At 43.8% G+C, this 26,852-nt stretch overlaps 2 protein-coding genes across 7 annotated transcripts in view; one reads left to right on the forward strand and one right to left on the reverse strand.

Annotated features, from left to right (window-relative positions):
• RAD50 (RAD50 double strand break repair protein) overlaps nucleotides 1-26,852 on the forward strand; it is a 204,868-nt gene that overhangs the window by 96,038 nt on the left and 81,978 nt on the right. The window lies entirely within an intron of this gene.
• IL5 (interleukin 5) lies at nucleotides 21,228-23,190 on the reverse strand. Its single transcript, XM_012762126.3, has 4 exons — nucleotides 23,051-23,190; nucleotides 22,807-22,839; nucleotides 21,674-21,802; nucleotides 21,228-21,562 (listed from the first exon to the last, which is right to left on the reverse strand). The coding sequence occupies exons 1-4, from the start codon at nucleotides 23,186-23,188 to the stop codon at nucleotides 21,464-21,466; spliced, it is 399 nt and encodes a 132-aa protein (XP_012617580.2). The 5' UTR covers nucleotides 23,189-23,190; the 3' UTR covers nucleotides 21,228-21,463.

The following is a 26,852-nucleotide window of genomic DNA, read 5'->3' on the forward strand; positions in this document are numbered from 1 at the left end:
CTGGCACAATGTCCTGACGGTGCAGAGGGGCAGCACTGGCACAATGTCCTGACGGTGCAGAGGGGCAGCACTGGCACAATGTCCTGACGGTGCAGAGGGGCAGCACTGGCACAATGTCCTGACGGTGCAGAGGGGCAGCACTGGCACAATGTCCTGACGGTGCAGAGGGGCAGCACTGGCACAATGTCCTGACGGTGCAGAGGGGCAGCACTCGCACAATGTCCTGACGGTGCAGAGGGGCAGCACTCGCACAATGTCCTGATGGGCCACACGGAGCTCACCGCACAGTCTCAGCAGGGACCCAGTGGGTGGTCGTCATGCGAACTTGCACACAGCCTGGCCAACACTCTGGCTTGCACCTGGGCAAATAGAATTTGAGCTGCCATCCAGGTCTCGGGAGCCTGAGAGAGCCCAGCTGACATCTGTATTGCGTGAGACAGCTCCCAGGCCGTGAGGCAGCAGCCTGGGGGAAGGTGGCAGGGATCCCAGGTGCAAGGAGTCGCCACAGCTTGCAGAGAAAATGAAATACCCCTGAGGGAAGGAAGACTTTTCCTGTAGAAAGTGGGATTTGGATCTGGATTCCAAGGAGAGAGAAGAAGCTGCATAGACATGGGAGAAGACAGAGATCAGGTGCCCGCTACAAATCCACCCAGATGGTTGTGGGCCTGAGTAAAAGCTGCTAACGGTAGAGAAATAGCATCCTAACTGGATTCCCTGATTAGATATGAACACCCTCATCTGTGTCTGCACAAAAGCTAGAGATCTTTTAAGAACATAAGTCAGATAATGTCCCTCCTCTGCTTTAAACCTTCAGTGACTTCCCATTACTTGAATGAAATGCAAAGTCCCTTTCTGGGCCTGCATAGGCTGTCCCTTCCCTCCCCAGCCTCATCTCCTGTGCCCTCCACTGATGTGCTCCAGCCGTCTCTGTCTTCCTGCTGTTCCTCAACCACAGCCACTCCTTTCCCACTACTGCACTTTCACACCTGCTGTCCCTCCTGCCCCCACACTCCCATATAGCTGGCTCCTTTCCACAATTTAGCTCTCAAACGTCACCTCTGCAGACATATTAATATAAGGTGGCACTTGCTCCCTACACCTCCCGAATCTCCCTCCATCACATCAGTCCCTAGCCCTTGTTACTATTGGAAATGGCCTTTGCTTGTCCAGTAACTCTTCCTCCACTATGATGTGAGCATGTGGCATGCAGGGACTCACCTGTCATCTTTACTACTAATCCTTAGTGCCTGGCAGATAGAGATGCTCAATAAATACTTTTATTTATTTATTATTTTTTTTGAGACAGAGTCTTACTCTGTTGCCTGGGCTAGAGTGCCGTGGCATCAGCAACCTCAAACTCCTGGGCTCAGCAGGAGTCTAGGAGTTTGGTTGGTCACAGCAACCTCAAACTCCTGGGCTTAGGCAATTGTCCTGTCTCAGCCTCCTGAGTAGCTGGGACTACAGGCATGTGCCACCGTGCTCAGCTAATTTTTTCTATATATTTTTAGTTGGCCAATTAATTTATTTCTATTTTTAGTAGAGATGGGGTCTTGCTCTTGCTCAAGCTGGTCTTGAACTCCTGAGCTCAAACGATCTGCCCTCCTCAGCCTCCCAGAGTGCTAGGATTACAGACATGAGCCACCACACCTGGCCAATAAATACTTTTTGAAAGAACAAATCCTCATTCAACTGTGTTCAGTATGTTTGATTATCACTTCCGATTTGTAGAAAGGGAGACTGAGTCCTAAAAAGTTTGATTAACTTGCCCAGTGTAGAGGCAGAACTCAAACCCAGGCAGCCTGGCTTTAGTGTCTTGACACTGGGTTGTTGTGCCTATACCTTTGCCATTCTTCCCTTGGAGGCACGCACCAAACTGATAGTCGTTTTGTTTGTTGTCTGACACCAGGATGCTGGCAGAGGAGGGCTGCGCCCTGCTCCCTGCCGTGTTGTCAATGCTGACAGCAGTGCCTCGAGCGTGGTAACTGCTCAGTGCGTTTGCTGATTGAACGAGTAAACAACCGGACGCACAGACAGAGGAGTGTGGGGGAATAGGAGGCACTGGTGGCAGCAGTGTCCCACGCCCCTTCTGGAGCCCAGTGCCAGCAGGGACTGAGCAAAGGGAACCACTGAGAGGCTGCCTCTCCCTGTCGTAGAAGGCGACTCTTGGGGCTGATGTCCGTATGTCTCTCGCTCTTACAACAAGGGTTACTGTGCTCCATGAATCTTCAAACTTGGGGTGATTTCCTTCCTGAAGGCAGGGGTTTGGCCTTTGTCCCAGCCACAGCTGAATGTCCAGCCTGCCCATCCGATGGCGCTCGGGGCTCTGGGCAGATCTTTGTATCCTGCCTCATTTCTACTCTTTTACATCATGTCAGCACCTTTTTCAGCTTCTGAGAAACAGGAAGCACCATGACGTGTGGTGGGGTTTGAAGAGGATGATAAGTGACAGATCACATTTCTTGGGTTTGGGCATGGAGAGCTGGGGTTCCTGTTTGCTCTGACTCCACAGCACCACCTTCTCCCTTAAGCCAGATGCTGGAGGGTGATGGCTATGCAGAAACATGCTTTCGAGGCCCGGCAGGTGGCTCACGCCTGTAATCCCGCAATTTGGGAGGCCAAGCTGGGAGGATCGCTTGAAGCCATGAGTTCGAGACCAGCCTGGGCAATACAGTGAGACCCCCATCTCCTCGAAAAATAAGTAAAATTAGCCAGGTGTGCTGGATAGCGCTTGTAATCCCAGCTACTCAGGAGGCTGAGATGGGGGGATTGCTTGAGCCTAGAGTTCTAGGCTTCGGTGAGCTGTGGTCATGCCACTGCTTTCCAGCCTGGGCTACAGAGTGAGACCTTGTCTCTTAAAAAAAAAAAAGAAAAAATATGCTTTTGAGGGGGGAAAAAGAGCAGGAGATCAGAGCCCTTAAAATTTATTATTATGAAGCATATCATATATACAAAAGAAAATGTAATCAACATATACAGTTTTAAATATTAACAAAACTCCACGCACTTACTGCCCAACGTAAGAGAACATTCCCTCTCCCCATGAAGGTGTCCCACCTCGCCAGAGGTAACCACTATCTGGATTTTTTTGGTTAATCATTTCTTTGCTCTTCTTTGTAGTTTTATCACATATATAAATATCCTCAAATTATGCATTTCATATCACATATATAAATATCCTCAAATTATGCATGATTTCATTTTTCCTATCTTTGACCTTTTTGTAAATAGAATCATAGTAGATGCTTTAAGACTTGCTTTTACTACTCAACAAAATGTTTTCAGATCCATCATGTTAATACATATCATGGTAGTTCATTCATTTACTCTATTTACTTTATCCCTGAATGAGCAAACCACCATTCATTTATCTATTTTACCACTGATGGACATTTTGGGTTTTCCCAGCTTTAGTTATTAAAAATAATCCTGCAAAAAAGGCATGGTAAACTAAAGCTGAATTAGGGATGGACATTAGTTGATAATAATGTATCAGTTATCGGTTCATTAATGTGATGAACGTACCATACTAGTATAAGGTGTTAATAATAAGGGGAATTTGGTGTGTAGTACATGGGAATTCTCTGTATTATCTTCACAATTTTTCTGTAAATATAATTTTTTTCTTTCTTTCTTATTTTTTGGACAGAGTCTCACTCTGTTGCCCCAGGTATAATGCAGTGGTGTCATCATAGCTCATGACAACCTCAAACTCCTGGGCTCAAACAATCCTCCTGCCTCAGCTTCCTGAGTAGCTGGGACTACAAGTGCACTCCACCATGCCCAGCTAATTTTTCTTTTTTTTTGTGAGACAGGGTCTTGCTCTCACTCAGGCTGGTCTCCAGCTCCTGACCTCAAGTGATCCTCCCACCTTGGCCTCCCAGAGTGCTATGATTACAGGCATGAGCCATCACGCCTAACCAATATAAAATTTTTATAAAATAAAAAGTTTATTTTAAAAAAACAGTCCTGCTATGAATATATTTGTTTCTATCTCCTGATGCTCGTGGGCAAGAATTTCTCTAGAATAGGCACTAGTTTGAAATTCTGGGTCATAGGGTACATGTACCTTCAATTTTACTAGGAACTACATTTCAAAAGTACCCTTTGACTCCTTTGCAGGCAATGTGTAAGAATTCCTTTTACTTTGCATCCTGGGCAAGAATTGGACTGTCTTGACTTTTTAATTTCTGCCTGTCTAGTGGGTGTGAAATGTTATCTCATTGCGGTTTAATTTTGTATTTTCCTGACTACTAACAAGGTTGAACATCTCTTTATATGTTTATTGGACATTTGTGTTTCCTGTTCTGAGAAATGCTTATTCATGTCATTTACCTTTTTTTTCCCTAGTGGGTTATTTGCCTTTTTCTTACTGATTAAGAGGACTTTGTTATGCATTCTGGAAACTAATCCTTAGTCATTATACGTGGTACAAATATTTATCCTAGCCTGTGGCTTGTTTTTTTATTCTCCTTATGGTAAATTTGATGAATATAGAATGTATGGATCTTTTCCTTGATGATCTGCTCTTTGGGGGATTTATTTATTTATTTAATTTTTTTTTTGAGACAAGGTCTCACTCTGTTGCCTAGGCTGGAGTGCAGTGGCGTCATTATAGCTCACTGCAGTCTCAAACTCCTGGGCTCAAGGGATCCTCCCATCTTGGCCTTCCAAAGTGCTAGGTGGGTACGAGCCACCATACCTGGCCTGGGCGTTTTATTTAATGAACTCATCCACTCCACACTGGAAAGCTCCCATTTGCCCCTCCAGATCCACTCTCATCTGTCCCTTATCCTTCCGTGTCCTGGGAAGCTGACCGGTGTGGACGGCATTGATGACTTCTTTGCTCACAGTTTCCGCACTGGGCTTGGCCATGAGGACCATTGACAGGCAGTCGAAAGGTGGGGAGTGAGTGAAGTCCAAGTGTTTATCTCCCAGCTCCCTCTAGGCAGGGTTGCTGCGGGCTGGTTGTGGCCCTTGAATGAAGGCCCCAGCTTCTGCCAAGTGGCCTTCTGCACACAGCTCGCTCTATCTCTGAGGAACTAGTCCGTCTTCCATGACAGCTGCTGTTGTCACCAGCCCCAAAGAGCTTTGTCTTCCCTATGTCCTGTGCTCACTTTTTGAATGGTCTCTTTATTAAAGAAACTCTCCTAAAATTACCCAGTGTGAGTATTCCAGCTGTTTCTTGCTGGATATACCCACCCCAAAGGAATATTTTCTTTTCTTTAAAAAATTATTTATTTTTTTAAGAGACAGAGTCTCACTTTGTCACCCAGGCTGGAGTACAGTGGTGTGATCACAGCTCACTGTAACCTTGAACTACTGGGTTCAACTGATCCTCCCGCCACAGCCTCTTGGGCCCGTACCTGGTGCTTCAGGGTCTTAATATGTTGCCCAGGCTAGTCTTGAATTCCTGGCCTCAAGCTATTCTCCTGCCTCAGCTTCCCAAAGTGCTGGGATTATAGGCATGAGCCACTGTGCCTGACATTTTTTTATTTTTTTTAATTAGTTTTTTATTGGTCTATCTCTATCCCCTCAGGATTTCTCAACCTTGGCACTACTGACATTTTGGATAGGAAAATTCCTTGTTGTGGAGGCTACCGTGTGCATTGTAGGGTGTTCAGCAGCACCGCTGACGTCTACCCACTACATGCCAGTAGCATGCCCTGCTCCATCCCTCCTCTCCAGTTGTAAGAATAAAAAATTGCCGAATGCTCCCTGAGGGGAAACATCACCCTCTTGTTGGGAACTACTTTTATATCCCCATTGTCAATACCACATTGACTTAATTATTTTTTTATATTTTATTTATTTTTTCTTTTTTGTTTTTTTTTTTGAAACAGAGTCTCGCTTTATTGCCTGGGCTAGAGTGAGTGCCGTGGTGTCAGCCTAGCTCACAGCAACCTCAACCTCCAGGGCTCAAGCAATCCTGCTGCCTCAGCCTCCCGAGTAGCTGGGACTACAGGCATGTGCCACCATGCCCGGCTAATTTTTTTTCTATATATATTAGTTGGCCAACTAATTTCTTTCTATTTATAGTAGAGACAGGGTCTCACTCTTGCTCAGGCTGGTTTCAAACTCCTGACCTACAATCTGCCCGCCTCGGCCTCCCAGAGTGCGAGGATTATAAGTGTGAGCCACCGCACCTAGCGTTGACTTAATTATTGAAGCTTGATACCAAGCAGAGCAAGTTCTCACATTTTGATCTCTTTCTTTAGGATTGTATTGGCTGTTCTTGGACCTTCATTTTTCCATGTACATTTTAGAGGCAGCTTAGTATGGACCATGAAAAAATTGTTGGGATTTTGATAGGAGTTTTAATAAATGTATAGATCAGTTCCAAATTATAGTTTGAAGTCTTCTATCCATAGACATAGCAGGTCTCTACATTTGTCCTTCTTAATATCCTTCAGTAAAGTCTTAAAATTTTTTCATATTTTATTTGATTTATTCTTTGGCATTTTGTATTCTTTTAAATGTAAGTATAATACTTATACTTATTTGTAATGATGTCTTCTTTAAAATTACATTTTCTATTTCTTGGTAATGCATAACAATGTAATTGATTTTGTATATTGATCCAGTAACTTGCTAAACTCTCTTATTATTTATAATCATTTGAATGACTCTACATTTTTTTGAGTTTTGTTTTTGTCATAGTATATCATCTGCAAATATATATATATGAATTTTGTTTCTTCCTTTACAATCCTTATATTTATTAGTTCTATTTATAATCTTATTGCAAAGGCCAGGATCTTCAGTCAGTTTTTTTTTTTTTATATATATATCAGTTGGCCAATTAATTTCTTTCTATTTATAGTAGAGACGGGGTCTCGCTCTTGCTCAGGCTGGTTTTGAACTCCTGACCTTGAGCAATCCGCCCGCCTCAGCCTCCCATTCAGTCAGTTTTTTAATCAAAATGAAGTTAGCAGTATCCGGGGCTACCACTAGTTCATATAAAGCCTCTATGCAAATTAGAGAAAGAAGCCCTTTCCTTAAGACACTTTACTTCTAGCTGGTGTAAAATTGTCTGCATATTCAAATCTACAGTATCTGTGACGTACATGGTGTTTCCTGGGATTACGCAGTGCACACAGAGTGGTCCTAAAGGCCTTCTCGCATTATTTCCACTTTAAATGGGATGTTTTGAATGTATTATCATTTATTACAGTATTGGCTGCAAATGTATTGGTTAAAGAAGTTCCTTTCTATTTTGGCTTTGTGAAAAGTAGTTATCATAAAATGATATTAAATTTCAGTAGTGCTTTTTGTGCGTTGATAGCATATGATTCTTCTCTCTAAAGAAAAAAGACTAATGTGGTAAATTACATGAATAGATTTTCTGATGTTGAAGCTTAAATTCCTGAAATAAACCCAATTTAGTTATGTAATATATTTTTATACAAACTGAATTTGGATTGATAACACTTTGTTTACAATGTTCACATCTTAATTTTCTTTTCTTATATCGTCCTCCTCTGGTTTTAGTATAATGTATGTTAACTTCACGAACTGAGCTGGGAAATATTCCATTTAGTTTATTTTCTATAGGAGTTTATATATGTGTGGAATTATGTGTGACTTGAAAGTTCAGAAGGGCTCATCTGTAAAACTGGACTTTGTATTGTTTGAGGGAAGAGTGAAAATGACAGTGTCGATGTCTTTAATGGTCATAGATTCATTCAGTTTCTGTGTCTTCTCACAGCAGTTGTGGACATTTATATTTGCACTGGACGCATATTTGTGTGCCTTCTCAGATTGCCTTTGCTGTCTCTTTTCTGTCTCTTGGTCAGCACTCCACCTATACACAGTCACCTCTTCACTTCCGGAAACAGAAGAAATGTTATGTTGCACAGAGCGAGCTCTGGCTGGTTACATGGTGATCAGTGGCTGGACGGTGTGTTTGGAAGTGCAGAGAAGTAAGCTCATGGGGACATGAGCCTGACCAATGGGACATGGGAGAGAAGGGCAGCCTGGCATGCAGATCTCCCCCTCCTGATGCTTCCTCTGCACCGTTTCGAAGTCTACTTTGTCTTTTCAACACGCCTGCAGGAATTCCATGTGCTGAGCAGACACACCTGCCGAGAGACTTGCTGAGTCTCTTGTGCCTCAGTGCAAAGCTGTGGCCAGTGAGTGCAGTGATGTGTCCGCCAGGCTATTTCACACCTTTCTTTTTCTTCCTCCATCTCACAGCATGGGTTTGCAATTCCCTAACAAAGTGCCTGACACTTTAATCTTTGCCTCAGGCTTGGCTTTCTGAGGAGTCGTGGGCTATGGCAATTGGTATCAGATGTAGTTTTAGATAACAAACCCTTGGACTGGAAAATTGAAGTTGGATTGTTCACCTCTTTAAGATAATAGGAACTTATTGCTGAGAATAAGTATGTTGACAATAATCTCTGGCATTCAGTGGCTTAGCAATGCGTTAAATTCCGACCCTCCCCCTTTTTCATGCACTTTCCCCTTCACAGAACTTTTCCTAAGTTTTTCACTCTGGTTAATGAAAGACAGGTGGAAAGCAAGGCAGTGGAAAAGAATATGGGATCTCTGGGAACCATGTTAATTGTAAGGATTGCAGAGTACAGTGCTGAAGGCCTTACCAAAAGAAAATGATACATGCAGGGTGGTTTAATTCCAACTTAATGTACACTCTGAATACTGGAAGACCTTGATGGAAGCTTTAAAGGAGCCACAGAACGCATGGAGCTGAAAGTTAGGTCTCATCATATGCAGGTCTTTGTAGAGCTTTGAAGGAGAACAGTGCCCCTTTGGCATTCTTCTGTGTCAAAGTCAGGGCTTTGGTGGGAAAGGGGTGGGACCATGAGACCTGAGATAAGAACATCTGGGTGGACAAACCTAAGACTGTTGAACCCCCAAATTCCCCTGAGCCCTCCTTAACTGGCAGAAGGAGCCCTTTACCCCTTGCCAGAGTAGACTAACTTCCCTTCCCTGGATATAAAATAACTGTTCCACCTGAAACATGTGCCATACGTTCTCCCACCACCCGCCTCCACAGCCCTCATTGCTGCCCGACCAATAATCAGAGTCAGATCTGAGAACATCCTGTGTTAATTAGGGGCAAATCAGTAGACAGAAACTATGCCAGTTATTTTAACAGAATTGAATAGAGAGACTTGTTAACCAGGTACTGGAAAACTCAATAGGCAAGAAGGGAGCAAGAAGGTACTAGGTAGCAGCTGTGGGCAGCAGCTCCCACTCCTGCTGGGAAGCAAAGGAAAGAGGTTGGGATTATCAAAACATAACTTTGGAGGAGGGAGGGTTTGTGGACCTGAAACTTGGACGTCTGTGGGAGATAACTGCTCCGCAGGCCCAGTGGTGTCCCTGCGCAGAAAAGGGGTCCTGTGGAGATGGGATCCACTACTCTGCCAGGTGCTGGTCGGCTGGGGCTGGGATCTCGGAGGGAAATGCGGTTTGCTGAGGTTGGTTCTGCGAAGGATGGAAAAACTGCTCGCTGTGACCAAGTGTAGCTATGAGCATGACTGTTGCCGCCAGGGTTACTGTTAGGAGCAGGAGTAGGACTAAGATTATAAAAGGACAGGAATAGGAAACAAAAACAAGGAAGAGGAGGCAAATAGGAAACAAGAAGTTCCTTTTTCTGCGTCCAGCCTCCCAGGCTAGCAACCCCTATTGACAGGTCCTAACAGAGATTCAGCTGGCAAAGGAGAAACTGGTTTTCAGAATCCCAGCTCTGCATGGTATAGCGTAGTAGTGAGACGATAGCTTCACAGTTGACAACAGTCTTGGCGGGCAGTATAAGGTGTGCAGGAGGTCACTCATACGTCCTGTCCGAATATGTACTGTCATATGTCACTCATACATACTGTCCAAATCCAGGACAGAGTGGCCCCCAGGCTGTTCATCCAGAGCACAGGGTTGAATAGGACTGAATCCGTTGCTACAGGTCTCCTCACTGTGATTCAGGAGTGAATGTTCTTGCAGCAACACCCAGGCTAGTCCTAACGGTTTGCTGCAACAGCTCCTTGAAGCCTGACCCTGACTGTGCACAGAATACGAAGCGGAGATGCAGAACTTCCTTCCACAGCATAGAAGCGAGCAGACAGTTCAGGGAGACAGGAACACTGAGATGCATTCACTGTTTCTGGCCTGAGAACCCACAGTCTTGCCATGGTCCTGGAGGGCACAGAGTACACGCCTTTTCCTAACGCAGCAATGGGTGGATGAGTGCAGAGAAGCAGGCGCCATAGCACAGGCTGGCAATGATATCCTTCGTAAGCTGGCTGCAGGTGAGGGAGGCTGGCAACGACGTGGAGTCGCTGACATCAGTGAGCGGGACAGGCTCCCTAGACTGGCAGGGGCCAGGCTGGAGCACTGAACCATTAGAGGCAAGGTGGGCATGATCACTACACAGAGTAGCAAGGCCTTAGTGGCAGTCTGAATGCCTTGACCTTTGACCCCCAGGGATCTATCGTGGTGGTTAATAGATGAAAGCGTTCCTAGAGGCAAGAGAGGGGGATGGCCAATCAGCATGTGTGCGTAATCAGACAGAATCAAGAGCTTATGGGTTAAGGGCTGACATCGGCCACCACACTGGAAAATCAGGCTCTTCATCCAGTCCCCAGACCTGAATCACTCATCGACTCAGTGCCCACTGACTAGACAGAGAGGACTCTGCAGTCCCGCTGCATGTTCACGCAATAAACTTTTTAAATCCTTTTCCAAAGAGACCTGGAGTCATTTATTAGGATAAATAGACACTAGTATAGGAAATACCCAGACTCTTCAAAGGTTGTTAGATGCAAGGTCTGAGCTAACACTGACACCTGGAAAAACCAAATTCACAGTGATTCTGTGGTTAGAGTGGGGCTCACATAGGACAAGCAATAAAGGGAGACTCTTCGGCATGAGACTTTTTTATACTCTCTATTTTCCTAGTTCTTTACTGTATAAATGGAATAAACGTTCTTAGCACCTGGGAGAACCTTCATATTGGTTCTTTGACCTGTGAAGTAAGGTTGAGTGGAAGGCCTTGAAACCATCCCCACACTAATCAAGAAGTAAATCAAAGACAATCCCGCATTGCTGGGTGAATTAAAGAAGTTTTTGCCACGAGGAAAGACTCAAAGCATGTATGAATTGTGGTCTCTAGTAAAGGCCCACTCCATTTGCCTTTCTAGCCTCTGCAAAAACCAGGACAGTCACACTTCGGGTTACTGCAGACTGGCTTGTAAGAGACCAGCCCTCTAGCTAAGAACAGCTAGGAAAGCTGGTCAAACAGTTTTAAAAATCTGTTTGAAAGAATCAGAGCGCTAACATGGCAATGAAGACTTAAGGGACCAAAGTCCTAAAGAGAAAGAAATCTTAAAAGTGAGACTGACAATGCAAGTGGCTCTGTGAGCTGAGAGTGGACCCTGCTGGCAGCCAGCAAGGAAAACAAGGACCTTCCTTTACGCAGTCACAAGGAATTAAATTCTACCAACAACCCGAGTGAGCTTGAAAGTGGATTTTTTTCCCCAGAGCCTCTAGATGAGAACACAGCCTGGTGATATTTTAATTTTAGCCTTTGAGACCCTGAGCAGAGAACTCTGCCTGGCCTTGTGACCCACAGAACTATGACCTAATAAATGGATATTATTCTAAGCTGCAAAAAAAAAAAAAAAGAAGTGAGCCCGACATTTGCCATAGCCTTTTCCCTTCAGACATTTACTGATTCATAGGCAGTGGTCTAGAGACGTGAAGCTGAACAACAGAGAATCTGTGGCTGTGGGGCCGAGAGGACAGAGTTTAGGCAGTCTTATGAGGATCGAGGCACAAAAATTGGAATTCAGAGCCCACCAAGTAGGAGGGGTTCCTGTAAATACTTCTAGGCTTTCTGTTGGGACACGCACAGGGTTGCAAGAATGAGAGCTAACTTAACATAGATCAGTCTTTTAAAACCAAACCCAGCTCTCAATCAGCTGTATCTCAGACTAAATTAACACTATCTGTCCATGCCTCAGCTGTTTACGAGAAGTAAATCATTTCTGGGGGAAGATAACATCATCCTGTATAAAACATTAACTAGATACTTTCTTCTTGCATTTCAGACCTTCCTTCTGAGATGATTTTCTCCTTCCAAAAGTAAAATCTATCAAAGTCTTTGAGTGAAGGGTTCAGAAACAGAAAGATAATAAGCTCTTTTGGGTTTTATTTGTTTTAAAATGCTTTTAGCTGATTAAAAAGTGGGCAAAAAACCTGCACAGACACGTCACCAAAGAAAATATTACAAGTAAGCGTATGCAGAGCCACTTAACATCATATGTCATTAGGGAATTGCAAATTAAAACAAGCAAGATGCCACTACACACCTATGAGAATGGCCCAAATCCAGAGCACTGCCCACACCAAACGCCGTGAGGACCAGGAGCGTCTCATGCCTGCTGCTGGCGGAGCGGGATGGCACATGCAGGCATGTCGGAAGACAGGGCCGCCTTTTCCCACAGAACTAAACATTCTCTCACCGTATGGGCCAGCAGTGGCGCTCTTGGGTATTTATCCAAATAAGTTGAAACTTATATCTATACAAAAACCTGCACCTAGCTATTTACAACAGCTTTATTTATAATTGCCAAAACTTGGAAGCAACCAAGATGCCCTCAATAGGTGAATGAATAAACTGTTATCCACCCAGACAATGGAATATTATTCAGAATTAAAAAGAAATGAACTATTAAGCCATGAAAAGACACAGAGGAATCTTTTTTTTTTTTTAGTTAGAGTCTCACTCTGTTTCCCTGGCTAGAGTGCTGTGGCATCAGCCTAGCTCACAGCAACCTCAAACTCCTGGGCTCACGCCATCCTCCTGCCTCAGCCTCCTGAGTATCTGGGACTACAGGCATGTGCCACCATGCCCGGCTAAGTTTTTTTTTCTATATATTTTTAGTTGGCCAATTAGTTTCTTTCTATTTATAGTAGAGACGGGGTCTGGCTCTTGCTCAGGCTGGTTTTGAACTCCTGACCTTGAGCAATCCGCCCACCTCGGCCTCCCAGAGTGCTAGGACATTTAAGATTATTGGAAAAAGCCAATATGAAAAGGATACATACTGTGTGATTATAATCATACGACATTCTGGAAAAGACAAAACTGTAGAGAAAGTAAAAGTGAATCAGTGGTTGCGAGGGGATGAGAGAGAAAGGATGGCTAGATGGAGCCCAGAGGACTTCTAGGGCAGTGACAGTACTCTGTATGGTACTATTATATGATGGTGGATACATGTTACACGTCTGTCAGGACCCGTAGAATGCGGCACCAACAGTGAACCCTGATGTAAACTAAGGACTCTGGTGATAGTGAAGTGTCAGTGCAGGTTTATCAGTTGTAACATGTGGTGGGGGGTGTTGATAACGGGAGAGTCTATGGGGGACAGTCATGAGGCACATGGGAATTATGCTTTCTGCTGAATTTTGCTGTGAACCTAAAACTTCTCCAAAAAACAAAGCTTTTTAAATTTTATTTATTTATTTTGAGACGGGATCTCTCTCTCTGTTGCCTAGGCTAGAGTGCAGTGAGGTCGTCATAGCTCACTGCAACTTCAGACTCCTGGGCTCAAGCGATCCTCCAGCCTCAGCCTCCTGGGTAGCTGGGACTACAGGCATGCACCACCATACCTGGCTTAAGTTTTGTAGAGATGGGGTCTCACTGTGTTGCCCAGGCTGGCCTTGAACTCCTGGCCTCAAGTAATCCCCGCCCCCCTTGGCCTCTCAAAATGCTAGGATTAGAGATGTGAGCCACTGTGCTGGGCCTAAAGTTTCTTTTTAAAACTGTTTTTAGTTCATCCTTATTTATAAAGGTAGTTTTCACACCTTATTTGTAAAGTTAATTTTCACAATCATAGAATGCTAGGTTAACAGTTTTTTTCTCAGCATTTTTTTTTTTTTTTTTTTTTTTTTTGAGACAGAGTCTCCCTTTGTTGTCCAGGCTAGAGTGAGTGCCGTGGCATCAGCCTAGCTCACAGCAACCTCAAACTCCTGGGCTCGAGCAATCCTTCTGCCTCAGCCTCCCGAGTAGCTGGGACTACAGGCATGCGCCACCATGCCCGGCTAATTTTTTTTTTTTTTTTTTTTTTTTTTTTTTTTTGAGACAGAGTCTCACTTTGTTGTCCAGGCTAGAGTGAGTGCCGTGGCGTCAGCCTAGCTCACAGCAACCTCAATCTCCTGGGCTTGAGTGATCCTTCTGCCTCAGCCTCCCGAGTAGCTGGGACTACAGGCATGCGCCACCATGCCCGGCTAATTTTTATATATATATATCAGTTGGCCAATTAATTTCTTTCTATTTATAGTAGAGACGGGGTCTCGCTCTTGCTCAGGCTAGTTTTGAACTCCTGACCTTAAGCAATCCGCCCGCCTCGGCCTCCCAAGAGCTAGGATTACAGGCGTGAGCCACAGCGCCCGGCCTAATTTTTTTTATATATATATCAATTGGCCAATTAATTTCTTTCTATTTATAGTAGAGACGGGGTCTCGCTCTTGCTCAGGCTAGTTTTGAACTCCTGACCTTGAGCAATCCGCCCGCCTCGGCCTCCCAAGAGCTAGGATTACAGGCGTGAGCCACAGCGCCCGGCCGTTCTCAGCATTTTAAAAGTAGCATTTTGCTGTCTCTTAACTTTTTTTTTTTTTTTTTTTTTTTTTGCCATTGAGAAATCAGCTCTCAGTCTAATTATCTTTTCTTTCTAGGCAATCTGTCTTTTCTCTTTGGCTGCTGTTAAGATTTTTTTGCTTTGGCATTCTAGGTTTTTATTATGATGTATCTAGGTGTGGGTTTCTTTTTATTTATCCTACTATTTATCCTCTTCTCTGTTTCCTTTGCTCTCTCTTTCTACAAATCTGATTAGATACACATTAGATGTTCTCATTTTACCTTCCTTATCTCCTATGGATTCTTCCTGTATGCAGTGGGAATCCAGGAAACATTTTTGAACAGAATAGTGGCATACTCAGCTCTGAGAAGTTTGTCAGCAGAGCAAGACTGGACTGGACTTGGAAAAGTTTGCTCTTGGAAGGCCCTGAAGGAAGTTTTGTCGTGGTACAATCAATAGTGGTGAGGGATATAATTGTCCCCAGGTGAAAGTGGCCAAGTTAGACGAGTCCATCCAGTGTCTGTTCAAGGTTTCAGAGGGGCTCAAGCCGTTTCTTCCCACCTGGTTGCTGAGACTCTGGTCTTTTGGGCTTGTTCTGTCTGGAAACAAATCTTACACTGTACCAAGAGGAAGGAAGGGAGGGAGGCCATTTCCAGGCTCTGAGCACTGGTTTCTCTGCTCAGAGGTAGCTGGTCACAGGGAAATGTTTTGGCTTCTGCACTTGACTTTATGCAAAGTGTTTGACTTTATGCAAAGAGGACAGCAAGCACCTTTCCACGTGCTGCCGTGTCTGTGGTGTGTCCCTTGGTTGGCTTGGGATGGCTGAGATTTATGGAATAACATAAGAGTGGTCCACGGCCGGGCGCGGTGGCTCACACCTGTAATCCTAGCATTCTGGGAGGCTGAGGCAGGCAGATTGCTCGAGGTCAGGAGTTTGAAACCAGTCTGAGCAAGAGTGAGACCCCGTCTCTACTATAAATAGAAGGAAATTAATTGGCCAACTAATATATATAGAAAAAATTAGCTGGGCATGGTGGCGCATGCCTGTAGGTAGCCCCAGCTACTTGGGAGGCTGAGGCAGGAGGATTGCCTGAGCCCAGGAGTTTGAGGTTGCTGTGAGCTAGGCTGACACCATGGCATTCACTCTAGCCTGGGCAACAAAGCGAGACTCTGTCTCAAACAAAAAAAGAGTGGTCCAGTTTATTGGGGACAAGTTATCAGAGTGCTGGCCACAACTCTGAGCATTTCATGTTGAAGGCGTGGATCATGTTGGCTCTCATTGGATTTTTTCAGAAAGGGGCAGGGTTTGTTCTCAAGGAAATTAAGTTTTCTTGGTTCCTGGTAGTAACCACAGCACTGGCTACAGAGTAAACACAGGTGCAGTGACTCGGGGGGGGGGGTTGGGGGTTAAATGAATTCCCTGTGTTTGCAGGGCTGTTTTTAAGAACTTGGATTAATATCCTCTCTCTGGCCGGGCACGGTGGCTCAAGCCTGTAATCCTAGCACTATGGGAGGCTAAGGCAGCCAAATCGTTTGAGGTCAGGAGTTTGAGACCAGTCTGAGCAAGAATGAGACCCCCGTCTCTACCAAAAATAGAAAAAATTAGCTGGGCACGGTGGCGCATGCCTGTAGTCCCATCTATTTGGGAGGCTGAGGCAGGAGGATCTCTTGAGCCCAGGAGTTTGAGGTTGCTGTGAGCTAGGCTGATGCCATGGCACTCTAGCCTGGGCAACAAACAAAAAACCTCCTCTTATTCACTGGGCTGTGAGCAGGGTCAAAGCTAAGGAAATATGCCTCCTCTAATCCACAGTGGAATGCAAGAAAAACAAGCAGCAAAGATAGAATTCTACAGAGCCCTGTATACCCTGTCTTCCTCCACCCTTGTTCTTCCTCCTTTCTTCTTCCTCCAGACACTTAAGGACACCACTAACTGTGCTGAGGACCACAAAGAGCTGGCTCGGACATGCTAGGCAGTCATCTTATCTAGTTCACTGAATTCCTAAGGCCAAGAGAATAAGACTTTCTCAGAAATTATGGGAGGTTTAGAATGGCATATGCCAAGATTTGAATCCCAGCTGTATTGTGTATGAGCAATGTGACACTGGACAGTAATTTAAACTCTCTGAGCCTTTGATTCCATATCATAAAAAAGGAGTAATACTGGCTTTCATTGGCTTATGATGAGAGTTAATGAAGATACTGATATTAGTGTCTAGGAAAGTCCTAACCCATAGTCAATGGTGAGTAAATAGTAGTTTGTTCCTTTTCTTTGGCAAAGCACTAGAACACTGTGTTCGTTGAATATTTCTAATTCTCCTCTCTTTCTGGACACATGGGAGAAATGTACTTCCCCTGCACCTTGAAGTCGCTCATGGCAGTATGAGTTGCTCTATCCAGTGTGATATGAGTGGAAGTATTTAAGAACTGATGTGTGATTCTCCACGACTCTTATTCTCTGCCAAGGCAATCACAGAAGCGATTGTTTATACAGACACATCATAAGATAGAAGCATCCTGGAATATAGAGCCAATACATGCAGGACAGCCGCCCTGAGCAGTTGCCCAGCCCCACACTAGACTCTGTGTGACCAAAAACCAAACTTTTGTTGTGTTCCACCCCTGGGGTTCTGGGATGATTTGTTACTACAGCATAAACTGAACTATTCTGACTGATACATATCCAGAGATGTATAAGATGGATCTCAAAATGCTTCAGTAGAAAAATAAGAGCTCTGTTAGAGAAGTGTTCAAAGTAATGCAGGACACTGAGAAGAGAGCAACAAGCACTCCTGGGCTAGGCAGTGAGAGAGTCAAAGAAGAAATAGCATTTGAGCTAGACTTGATAGCCTAGAGAGAGGGGTAGCCAAGTGGGGTAGCTCACACCCATAGTCCCAGCTACTCAGGAGGCTAAAGCAGGAGGATCCCTTGAGCCCAGCAGTTAGAGTCCAGCCTGGGCAACATAGTGATACCCTGTCTCTAATAAATAAATAAAAAGAGAGAGGGATGAATTAAAATATCTAAAGGGCAATTACAAGGTCACTAGCTGGGAGAGGACAGATGTCCTGAGACAAAGCGTGCAGTGTGGGCAAAGGCACAGAGGTGTGAAAATTCACGGGGTGTTCTGGGAAGAATAAGGACTAGCATTTCCTACAGAACATCTTCCCAATTACTGTTTTCCTTGTAGAATATTTCTTCATAGAATGTGTTTCTCAGTACGATGCTTTCCCACCAATATTTATATTGGAAAAATGGCATATTAATATACTCTAAATATAACACACTTTTTAAACAAAGTGATGAGGGGAGTCAATGGGAAAAAATCTTTAGGTTTATTCCAAATACAATTGGTAGCAAATCAGAGTTCTCAGAAGAGAATCAGGAAAGCTCTGAATGTCAACTCAGGGGGCAGACAGCACGTTACACAAACAAGCAACAACCATTTTAGCTGCTGAGCGATCAGGACGTGCTGTTGTAAACATTGTACATCCTATTTTACCACAATTAAATAAGTGAATACAATTAGAAAAATTTTTTACATCCTAATGTGTTTGCTTATATCTAGGCATTTTACCGTGTTTTATGTTTTAAGAAATTGGTTGAGGATTTGGAGTTGATGTGATGCAAATGTCATTTTTCCCATTTAAAATAGCAGAAAGGTGGCTCCTGGTTAACATTTTCTTGCCAATGACGTGAAGGGGCCGATGCCTGTATTTCTGTTTCTGCATGTTAGAGGGGGCAGAGGTAGACCTCACATGACCTGTGAAGGAGCCCGGCAGACAGTAGCGAGTCAGAGGTCTCTGTGCACATGTGGACATGTGGACACGTGTGTATTTTGTCAGCAGTCCTGCCTCCACAGGTGTGGGGAGAGCCCACAGGAGGGAGCTGGTGGTGGCTGAGGGGAGCAGTGGGGATGGAGAGGGGGGATCAGTGAGCGCAGAGGCTGACCTGTGGGTGGGAAGAGGGACACAGAGGGTAAAAGTCAGGGTGTCGTCCAGAAAGGTGATGGGGAGGTGGTCATAGTATGTTAGCCAAAGTAAGAAATCTCAAAAGAAGCAGGGAAAAAGGACAGGGGCACAAGCAGCGGCAGGTTTTGTGGCATGAGGATGGCTGGCAGAGAACGACTTGGTTTTGGGTACGTTGTGTTGAGTGTTCCCTGGGAAGCTTCCTCTGCCTCCTTCCAAAAACAAGCCCAGTAGCCCACGCTGGCTCCTCCCACTGGGCCGCAACAGTGGCACCACTCAGATAAAGTGAAAATAGACTCTCTACTGTGGGGATAAACTTTTAAGAGGAAAAACAAGCCTCGGGAAAGTGTTCCTCATAACCTGGAGCCCGCCCAGCGCCTCCCAGCCCCCTGTGCCCTGCGTTCTGGATCCCTGCAGTGGTCAGGCCTGCGGGGAGGGGGTGGGGGCTGTCCATGTGGCTGGGCAGGAACCTTCTCCCTCTGGCAGGGCCATCGGGATGCCTGTGTCTAGAGGGACAGTAGGGTCAGCTGGAAAATCATGGTTTCTGCCTTAAAAAGCCTCAGAACATCTGAGAAGCTCCATTTCGGCTAGTTACAAACAGCCCTAATTGCTTTTAGTTTCTCTGGGGCCTGGCAGATTAGTGAGGGTTCGTTAGTGGGGCTTCAGTTTGGATACTCCAGTCTGAGATCCACATTAACTACATTGGATCCTGATAAAGAAGTGGGAAAATGAGCTTTTTTTTTTTTGGGGGGGGGGGGGCTATCCCACGCATTGTATTTGATTTTTTTTTTTTTTTTTTTGAAAATGAGCTTTTTGAAGAAAGATGTAAGTCAACAAGGGTAGGAAATTTTATCTGTTTTATTCACTGATGAATCCTTGTCCCTAAAACAGTCCTGGAACATACTGGAGCTCAGCAAACAGTTGCCAAATTGAATTGAGAGTCTTTTTGCAAGCTGAGTTTCCTGTTTCCTGTCGGTTGCTAGAGCCTCAGCATCAGCGCGGTGGTGCTGTGCCCAGTAGATCCCGCTCGGCTGCAGCTCCTGGGGCTGGGTGTGTGCACAGGTGGGGGCCTGTGCCACGGTGGGTCCTGACCCCCATGCCTGGGCGCATGCTGGAAGGAGAACACGCCTTCGTCCGTAAAAGGACTTGCACTTCCCTACGAGGGACGCTCTGGGTCCTCTCCCATGCTCAGAAACAGCAAGGGCAGTCGCTTCACGCGGCAGTGGAGCCCAACAATGGCTGCAATCGTAGAATGCCCAGATAATGCCTAGGGCAGTGGCACTGGTCGCTAAGGACCTCCAGTGGGGGCCCACAGCTGTATCCCACACCCGGAACAGGGCCTGTGACCATAAATATTTGTTGAATGAAAGAATGAAAGAATTAATGGCATAGCCGAGTATCATTACTGGGTCTCTCCTCCATGTCTGTCTCAGTTTTAAAAATATTTTCTAGATCCCTGAGAAGTTTTCTCAAACAGAAGCCTCTCCAGTGACGTTACTGATAGTCGTAAGCAGGCAGAGCAGAGTGTTGTTCTGCCTGGCTGCTCTGCCCCTGGGAGTACAGGGCAGTGGCCCCACTAGGACCCAGCCTGTCTGGTAGGACCGCCCCACCAGTGCTTCTCTGCTCCTTCTGTCATGCCATAATGTCAGATGGGGTGAGGAGCAACTCCCCCTGGCCATGGGCCCTGGCCCAGCCCCAGTCTGGCCAGCCTCTGCAGAGAGGGTTTCTGGCTTCCTCCCTGAACGGGCAGTGGGATTGGTTTGCCAAATTCCTCTCATAGACTGGGAAGAAACCTAGTTACAGGTACCTGCACTGTTCTCCTTGCAGGGAAAACCTTATAACTCATTTTAATTCTACAGCCAGTCCTGGAAAGCCCAGTCATTCATTCATTTTCTTACTCACTTTATTTATTTATTTATTGAGACAGAGTCTCACTCTGTTGTTCGGGCTAGAGTGCCGTGGCATCAGCCTTGCTCACAGCAACCTCAAACTCCTGGGCTCAAGCAATCCTCCTGCCTCAGCCTCCCGAATAGCTGGGACTACAGGCATGCGCCACCATGCCCGGCTAAGTTTTTCTATATATCTTTTGTTGTCCAGCTATTTTCTTTCTATTTCTTTTTAGTAGAGATGGGGTCTTGCTCTTGCTCAGGCTGGTCTCAAACTCCTGAGCTCAAACAATCCACCTGCCTCGGCCTCCCAGAGAGCTAGGATTACAGGCATGAGCCACCACTCCTTGCCCATTCATTCATTTTCTACCATTTATCCTGCACCATCCTAGGCTCTGGGTATACTATGGAGAGGAAACCAGGTTCAGCTCCTGCCCATGTCCCTGCTCCCCACATCCCATTCAGTCCTGCACGATCACTTCCACCCTGGGTATGCCTTGCAACCCCGAGGCTTCTCCAGGGAGAAGCGGACACTCAACCAGCACGAGCTCAGACACCCCTCCAGACCTTAGCATGTGCTCACGTGCACTGTGCTAGCTTCAGGTGCTAAGACAGAGGCCAGCAGCAAATTGAACAATAGTCTATTGTTTGTTTTATTGAAACATGATATAACATGAAATAAATATTAATTTACCACATTCTTAATCATTGCATAAATAATATTAACAGACATTTTACAGAATGTTAAGTTAAACAAGATAAAATTATACATCAATTTTGCCATGAGTAAACTGGAAGAAAATACTTCAATGATTCTGATATCTAAAATATATCTCAAATATTTTCTGCTTTCTGCTGTGTGAGGTGGTAGAGTAGCAGTGTGCCTGAAATATTTACTTTGCCTCTGAAGTTCAGATACACTGCGAATCAAAGCCCCACCCTTCATTGGTTCTCATTCTCATTGCAATAAAATGTTCTTCTCTTCTTCCAAAATCTTTGGCTATACTAAACCAGTTTAGTCTCAACTTTCTATTGTCCACTCGGTGTTTATTACACCAAGAAACTCTTGCAGGTAGTCTAGGAATTGCTTTACTCTCCGTCTTTCTTCTCCACACTTTTTCTGTGAACAGAAATGACAGAAATGACAATGGGTATTGTAGGGAACAGTCAATTCCCGTAGAAATAGGCACAGCCAGACAAATAGAGTTTCCACTGAATGTTCGCAACTTACTTTTTGGAGGTCAATATATTTTTTAATTAAAGACAAGTTTTGGAATAGTTTTTCCACACCATTCTCTTGTCCAGTTTGATTCTTTAGTGTGTCTAGTCCCTGAAAGATTTCTTCAGTACAAAGTTGGTGCTAAATGGGGAAGAGTTTTAAAATGCAAAATATCAATTTTTAAAGCTTTTTAAAATGCAAATAATCAAAACAAGGTATAAAAATTTGGTCTATTCGTTATTCCACAATGTCTACATATTTCAAAATGTCATGTTGTATATGATCAATATATACATTTTTTAATTTGTCAATTAAAAATAAATTAGAAAAAAAATTTTGGTCTAAAAAGCTAGACTTTGTTTTGTGGTGTTTGCATGAGCTCCTTTCTCCAAAGAGTTTTTTGTTTGTTCCTTTTCCAGGTTTTAAACATTTTAAACATTTAAAAATTTTCATAAAGTAGATGAACTTTATACAATTACTGAGGAGTTTTATAAATGATATAAATTAACTACTTACCCAGAAATAAAGTGTTTAGGAAGTATAATACTATGTCATTATCCATTGAACTCACATTAATGTTTCCTTTTACAGTTACAGCTGGTAATTTTGTTCTATTTAGACTAATGAAATTATATATTTTACATTTTAATATGACTGGGACACATTCCAAATGTATACAATACCATTATATAGTCATATCACTTGAATATGCGGATATTATTAATATAGGGCACTTGCTGTATATTTTAATGTCTACCGATCATGATTGTAAAAATATAACTCTAAGTTGCTAATAGTTTCAGAAAGACGTTAGAGTGAGGAAGGCCAAAGATAGTCAGAAATAAACGGAGACTAGCAGGCTCTTATCACCCAGTGTGGGATTCTTTCCGGAAAGAATCCTTGACATGAGGCTCTTTGGGATGGAGAACTGAGGACATCACCAAAGGGCAAGATCCACTTGTTTAATGGATTCTACTTGTTAAAAAGTCATTCCTAATATTTATACGTACATCCATTCACATCCACCCAAATGAAAACACAATACAGAAAATTAAATAGTCCCAATGACAACTAATGATTTATAGCTTAAGATAGGAAATTTACTTATGCACGTGATCATTTTATCAAATCATAATTTAACTTACATTTTTATGTGCAGGAACAGGAATCCTCAGGCTCTGAAAAGGAAAAGAAATATAATCATCTTTAAAGCACTCTAGCATTCATAACTTTTAATGTAATGCTTGCTAGCAATGTGGTTACCACCTGTGTGTTACTAATATACTCAGAATTTTATTACTTATAATAGATCTTTACACATAGGACATGAACCATCACAAACGGCTAACTGTGCCTTTTAAAGACTGTAGGGATGAAAATGAAAATTACCTCGTTGCCTGTCAGCAGAGTCCGGTGCATGGAGAGCAGCGTCAGGGTCTCTCTCACCACTGTGCTCATGGCGCTGTCTATGGGCACAGCACAGACGCAGGCGGCTCCGAGAGCCAGCAAGCCCAGGCGCAGAAGCATTCTCTCGGCTCTGAAACGTTCAGCTTTTGCCTTTGGCAAAGAAAGTGCATAGTACAAGATTGTATCCTCAACCCATTTATTCTCTCTCTTTGAGGAAATGAATAATTTCTAACAATCAGATAGAGAACGCCTAATAATGGCATATCATGAAACCAAATGTTTCCAATGCTTCATATCTTTAAAACCATAAATTTTCCTTTATCTTTTAGTAATAAAAATCCCTATTTTCCCCCTTTCAAAAACATTTTCTATTACAAAAGAAAATCTTTGGGTTGATACAGCACTGCCCCACATTTGCATTTCTTAAAATCAAAAGATTGAGTTTCCTTTTAAAAGATGTGTATAAAAGTATAATGTATAAAGTATAATGTAAATCACTAAATCAAATTTTATGCTAAAATACATAAAAATTGGGAATGTTTTTCTAATTGACTAAATTCTACCATGGTTGCAGCTAGAGTGATCTGCTTGAATTAAACTGGAAAGACTGGTAGGAAGAGAGTGATTAAAACAGAGACTAACTTAGCAGGGTTAAGTTGTGTTCAGTAGGGTCTTTATTAGGATCTTTTCTGTTGCCAGTGACCAAAAATCTAACTCAAAGTGGGAGAAGATAAACGGGAAATTTATTGGCTTGTATAACCAAACAGTCCAGAAATTGAGGTTTCTTTGTATTTTGCTTCCTTCAGTCACTTTTCCTTGACTTCATTCCTGGGCAGCTCTGCTACTGAGGTCCCAAGATAATGTCAAAATTCCTGGCTGTTTGCAAGCAGCAGGAAAAAGCAAGTTGTGTTTTTCTGATTGTTATTGGGAAATAGACTAAGAGACGTGAGAAGTTTCAGGGGTTTTGCAGGTCTTTGCCTTGAAGGAATCTGTGGACATGTTAGTTCACAAAATAGAATCTGCTTCCAACACGGGGGGCATTGTCAGAGGACGTTTGCAAAGCAGCGTTTCTCCTACTGCCGGTCATCACCTTGAGCTTTTTTGCAAGGCAGAAGCTTGGTTTGGGCCCTTGGCAGAGAAGCTGATTAAAATGCCTGCCCAACAGATAACGTGCAGCTGGGACTATCCTGGACTTCAAGGCTATTCCTGCTTCACTCCTGACTACATGTCTCTGTGTTTAGAAGAAGTAGATTAGAGTAGTACATAGACTCAGTGTTCTCATTTTATACATTTTATCTTTAATTTGTATGCTCAGTTTGGTCTGTTTCTAACTTACAGCTTAACGTTGAAAAATTGTGTGACCACCTATTCTTGTAGATAGAATTAGGTAAGGTTCCCCTGGAAACCTTAAAAAGTGAACCGTATATGTAATTCTCTAACGAAAGACTACTGTTTGCTGTACCAATAAATACTGATGTGGGGCTTCATTTGGGGTCTCGGTTGGCGGGAAGCTGAGAACCTCTGACTCCCCCATCTTTTGAACTGCTCTTTGTCTCTGTCTCAATCATTTCTCCATCTATAATATATCATCTCTTTATTTCTTATTTCCATATCCCTTGTGACGATCCTGCCTTGGGACCTGTTTGCACTGGGAGGGTGGCCAACTCCTGTCAATTGTTCAGTCAAAAGTGCTAGAATTTAGTCTTTTTCTGACAAGTGTTCACCCTTGAACTGTTGCCAGGGTGTGGGACATACTTCCGGGCTCTCCGTGGTGCTAGAGTGGACCTCACCCCACCTCAACTGCATGACTGCAGAATACGGGGCCCTGGGCAGTGGTCAGGGGGACGCAGGTGCTGGGAAGTCAACCAATAAAAATCTGTCACAGACACAACGCACGGGCATGGCCACTCCTTTTTGTCCCACAAGGATGGAGGTGTCCTTCCACACCTGGGGTGGACCATGTGTGAGTATCTGTAATCAGGGGATCAGACCTGTGATCTCAGAAAGGAGCAAATGAGGCCCCTTCTAGACCACACCCTTTCCTCTTGTCTGGTCTGAGCACATACCATGGAGGTGCAGGCTGCTGTTTTTAATGGAAGGTGTCAGTGAGACCCCAAAGTGGCCCTGTGTTGGCACGCTAGAAGCCTGGCTTTAGGATCATCTTGAGCACCTAGGAAAGATGGTACCAAACACAAATTGTCACTCAGAACCCTTTTACAAAGCTGGATGCAGTCCTATATGAGAAGCAGAGGCAGTGGGAAGTAGACACATCTTTAACACACATGGAATCCCAGCTCTGCACCGGTAGGATAAAAGTGCAGGATTTCATTGGCAGTCTTGTATCATGTCTGGTTTTGTCTGTGCTAAAGTTCTGGACTCTCAGTTGGAGGTGTCTGATTTGAACACTTGAGAAATGAGACTTGAGACTGCCGGAGAAACAGTGGCTCACGTTAGTGACTCTATTAGGAGTAAGGTGGGAATCACAATAGGCTTGGGTCATGGTCCTCCTCAAATGGTGCTCTCAGAACGGAAGCTGGGTTCTGGCAGGAGCCTCCTCTGCCCAGATGATATGTGAGTTCTCTCTGGTTCACCCTTGTCGCCTGTCATGTACACTGAGGAAGTGTGGGCTTAGATGAAGGTTTCAGAGGAATTGCCAAACAACTTGTTATTTTAGTACTTTAAATACACAAAGCCATGAGTGTTTAAATTCCATCCTAGCCCTGCACAGGCAACCTAGGTGAGATACCACTGTGTTAGCCTTCCCTAAGTAGAGAAAACTCACCAACCACTCACTATTTGTAGTAAGTAATAAATGAGTGAAATGAGCAAGGTGTAACCCAGCAAAGGTGGTGGGAGCCATGGCAAACTACAGTATGCGCGGCCTGTCTCAAGGTGCCAGCTGCTACTCGGCTCCAGCTGATTGTTGACATGTGACACCCTTGGGCCTATGTTGCCAGGTCATCCCGTTTTCCAAAGAAGCCTGTAATCCTGATTATTGTGTGTTATCTCCTGACTTTCAGATGTTGGCCGCTGTACAGTTCACCTCTTGGCAGCCTCTGTTTACAACACGACTGCAGGTTCCCATTGGAGGGCTAGCTATAAAAAAATACTTCTTAATCAAAATTATATTTTTAAAAAATTTTTTAATTGTGGTAAAACACACATAACATAAAAGTTACTACCCTAACCATTCGTATGTGTGCAGTTCAGTGTTGAGTACATTCATAATGTTGTGCAACAAATCACCAGAACTCTTTCCGTCTTGCAAAACTGAAACTCCGTGCTCATTAAACACAGCGCTCAGTTCCCCCTCCTCACAGCATCTTCTTTCTACTCTGTCTTTATGAATATTTTTTAAATATGCGGGTCTATTTTATTTCCATTAGAAAAATATTAGTTATATAAAATTTTGGTCCAATTCCTTCTCCTAGACCTCTGTCATTCATATTTAAATACTTTAATTTTATTCAACTAAAAGAATCATAGATCTGACATGAGAACTAAATATTTCACATCATTAGTTTGATTAGGCATGCTTTTGATTATTTCTCAGAAATAATAACTCATCTTTCCTATCTGTTATTTCCCTTTATTTATCTGAGTAACTATGTAATGAGTATCTCTTTCCTACATTCAGTCAGTAAGTGTAGTTTACACACCAGCAACTGGATTCATTGTCTAATCTTCATTCATGTGCAACTATCCCTATTATATGCTACTTCCATGATAACTTCAGATATTTTAATCAAGTTTATGCTTCTATCAATTATAAAAATTAAGAGGT

Source organism: Microcebus murinus, chromosome 21 (assembly GCF_040939455.1).
Source record: "Microcebus murinus isolate Inina chromosome 21, M.murinus_Inina_mat1.0, whole genome shotgun sequence".
In the NCBI taxonomy this organism is placed as follows: domain Eukaryota; kingdom Metazoa; phylum Chordata; class Mammalia; order Primates; family Cheirogaleidae; genus Microcebus; species Microcebus murinus.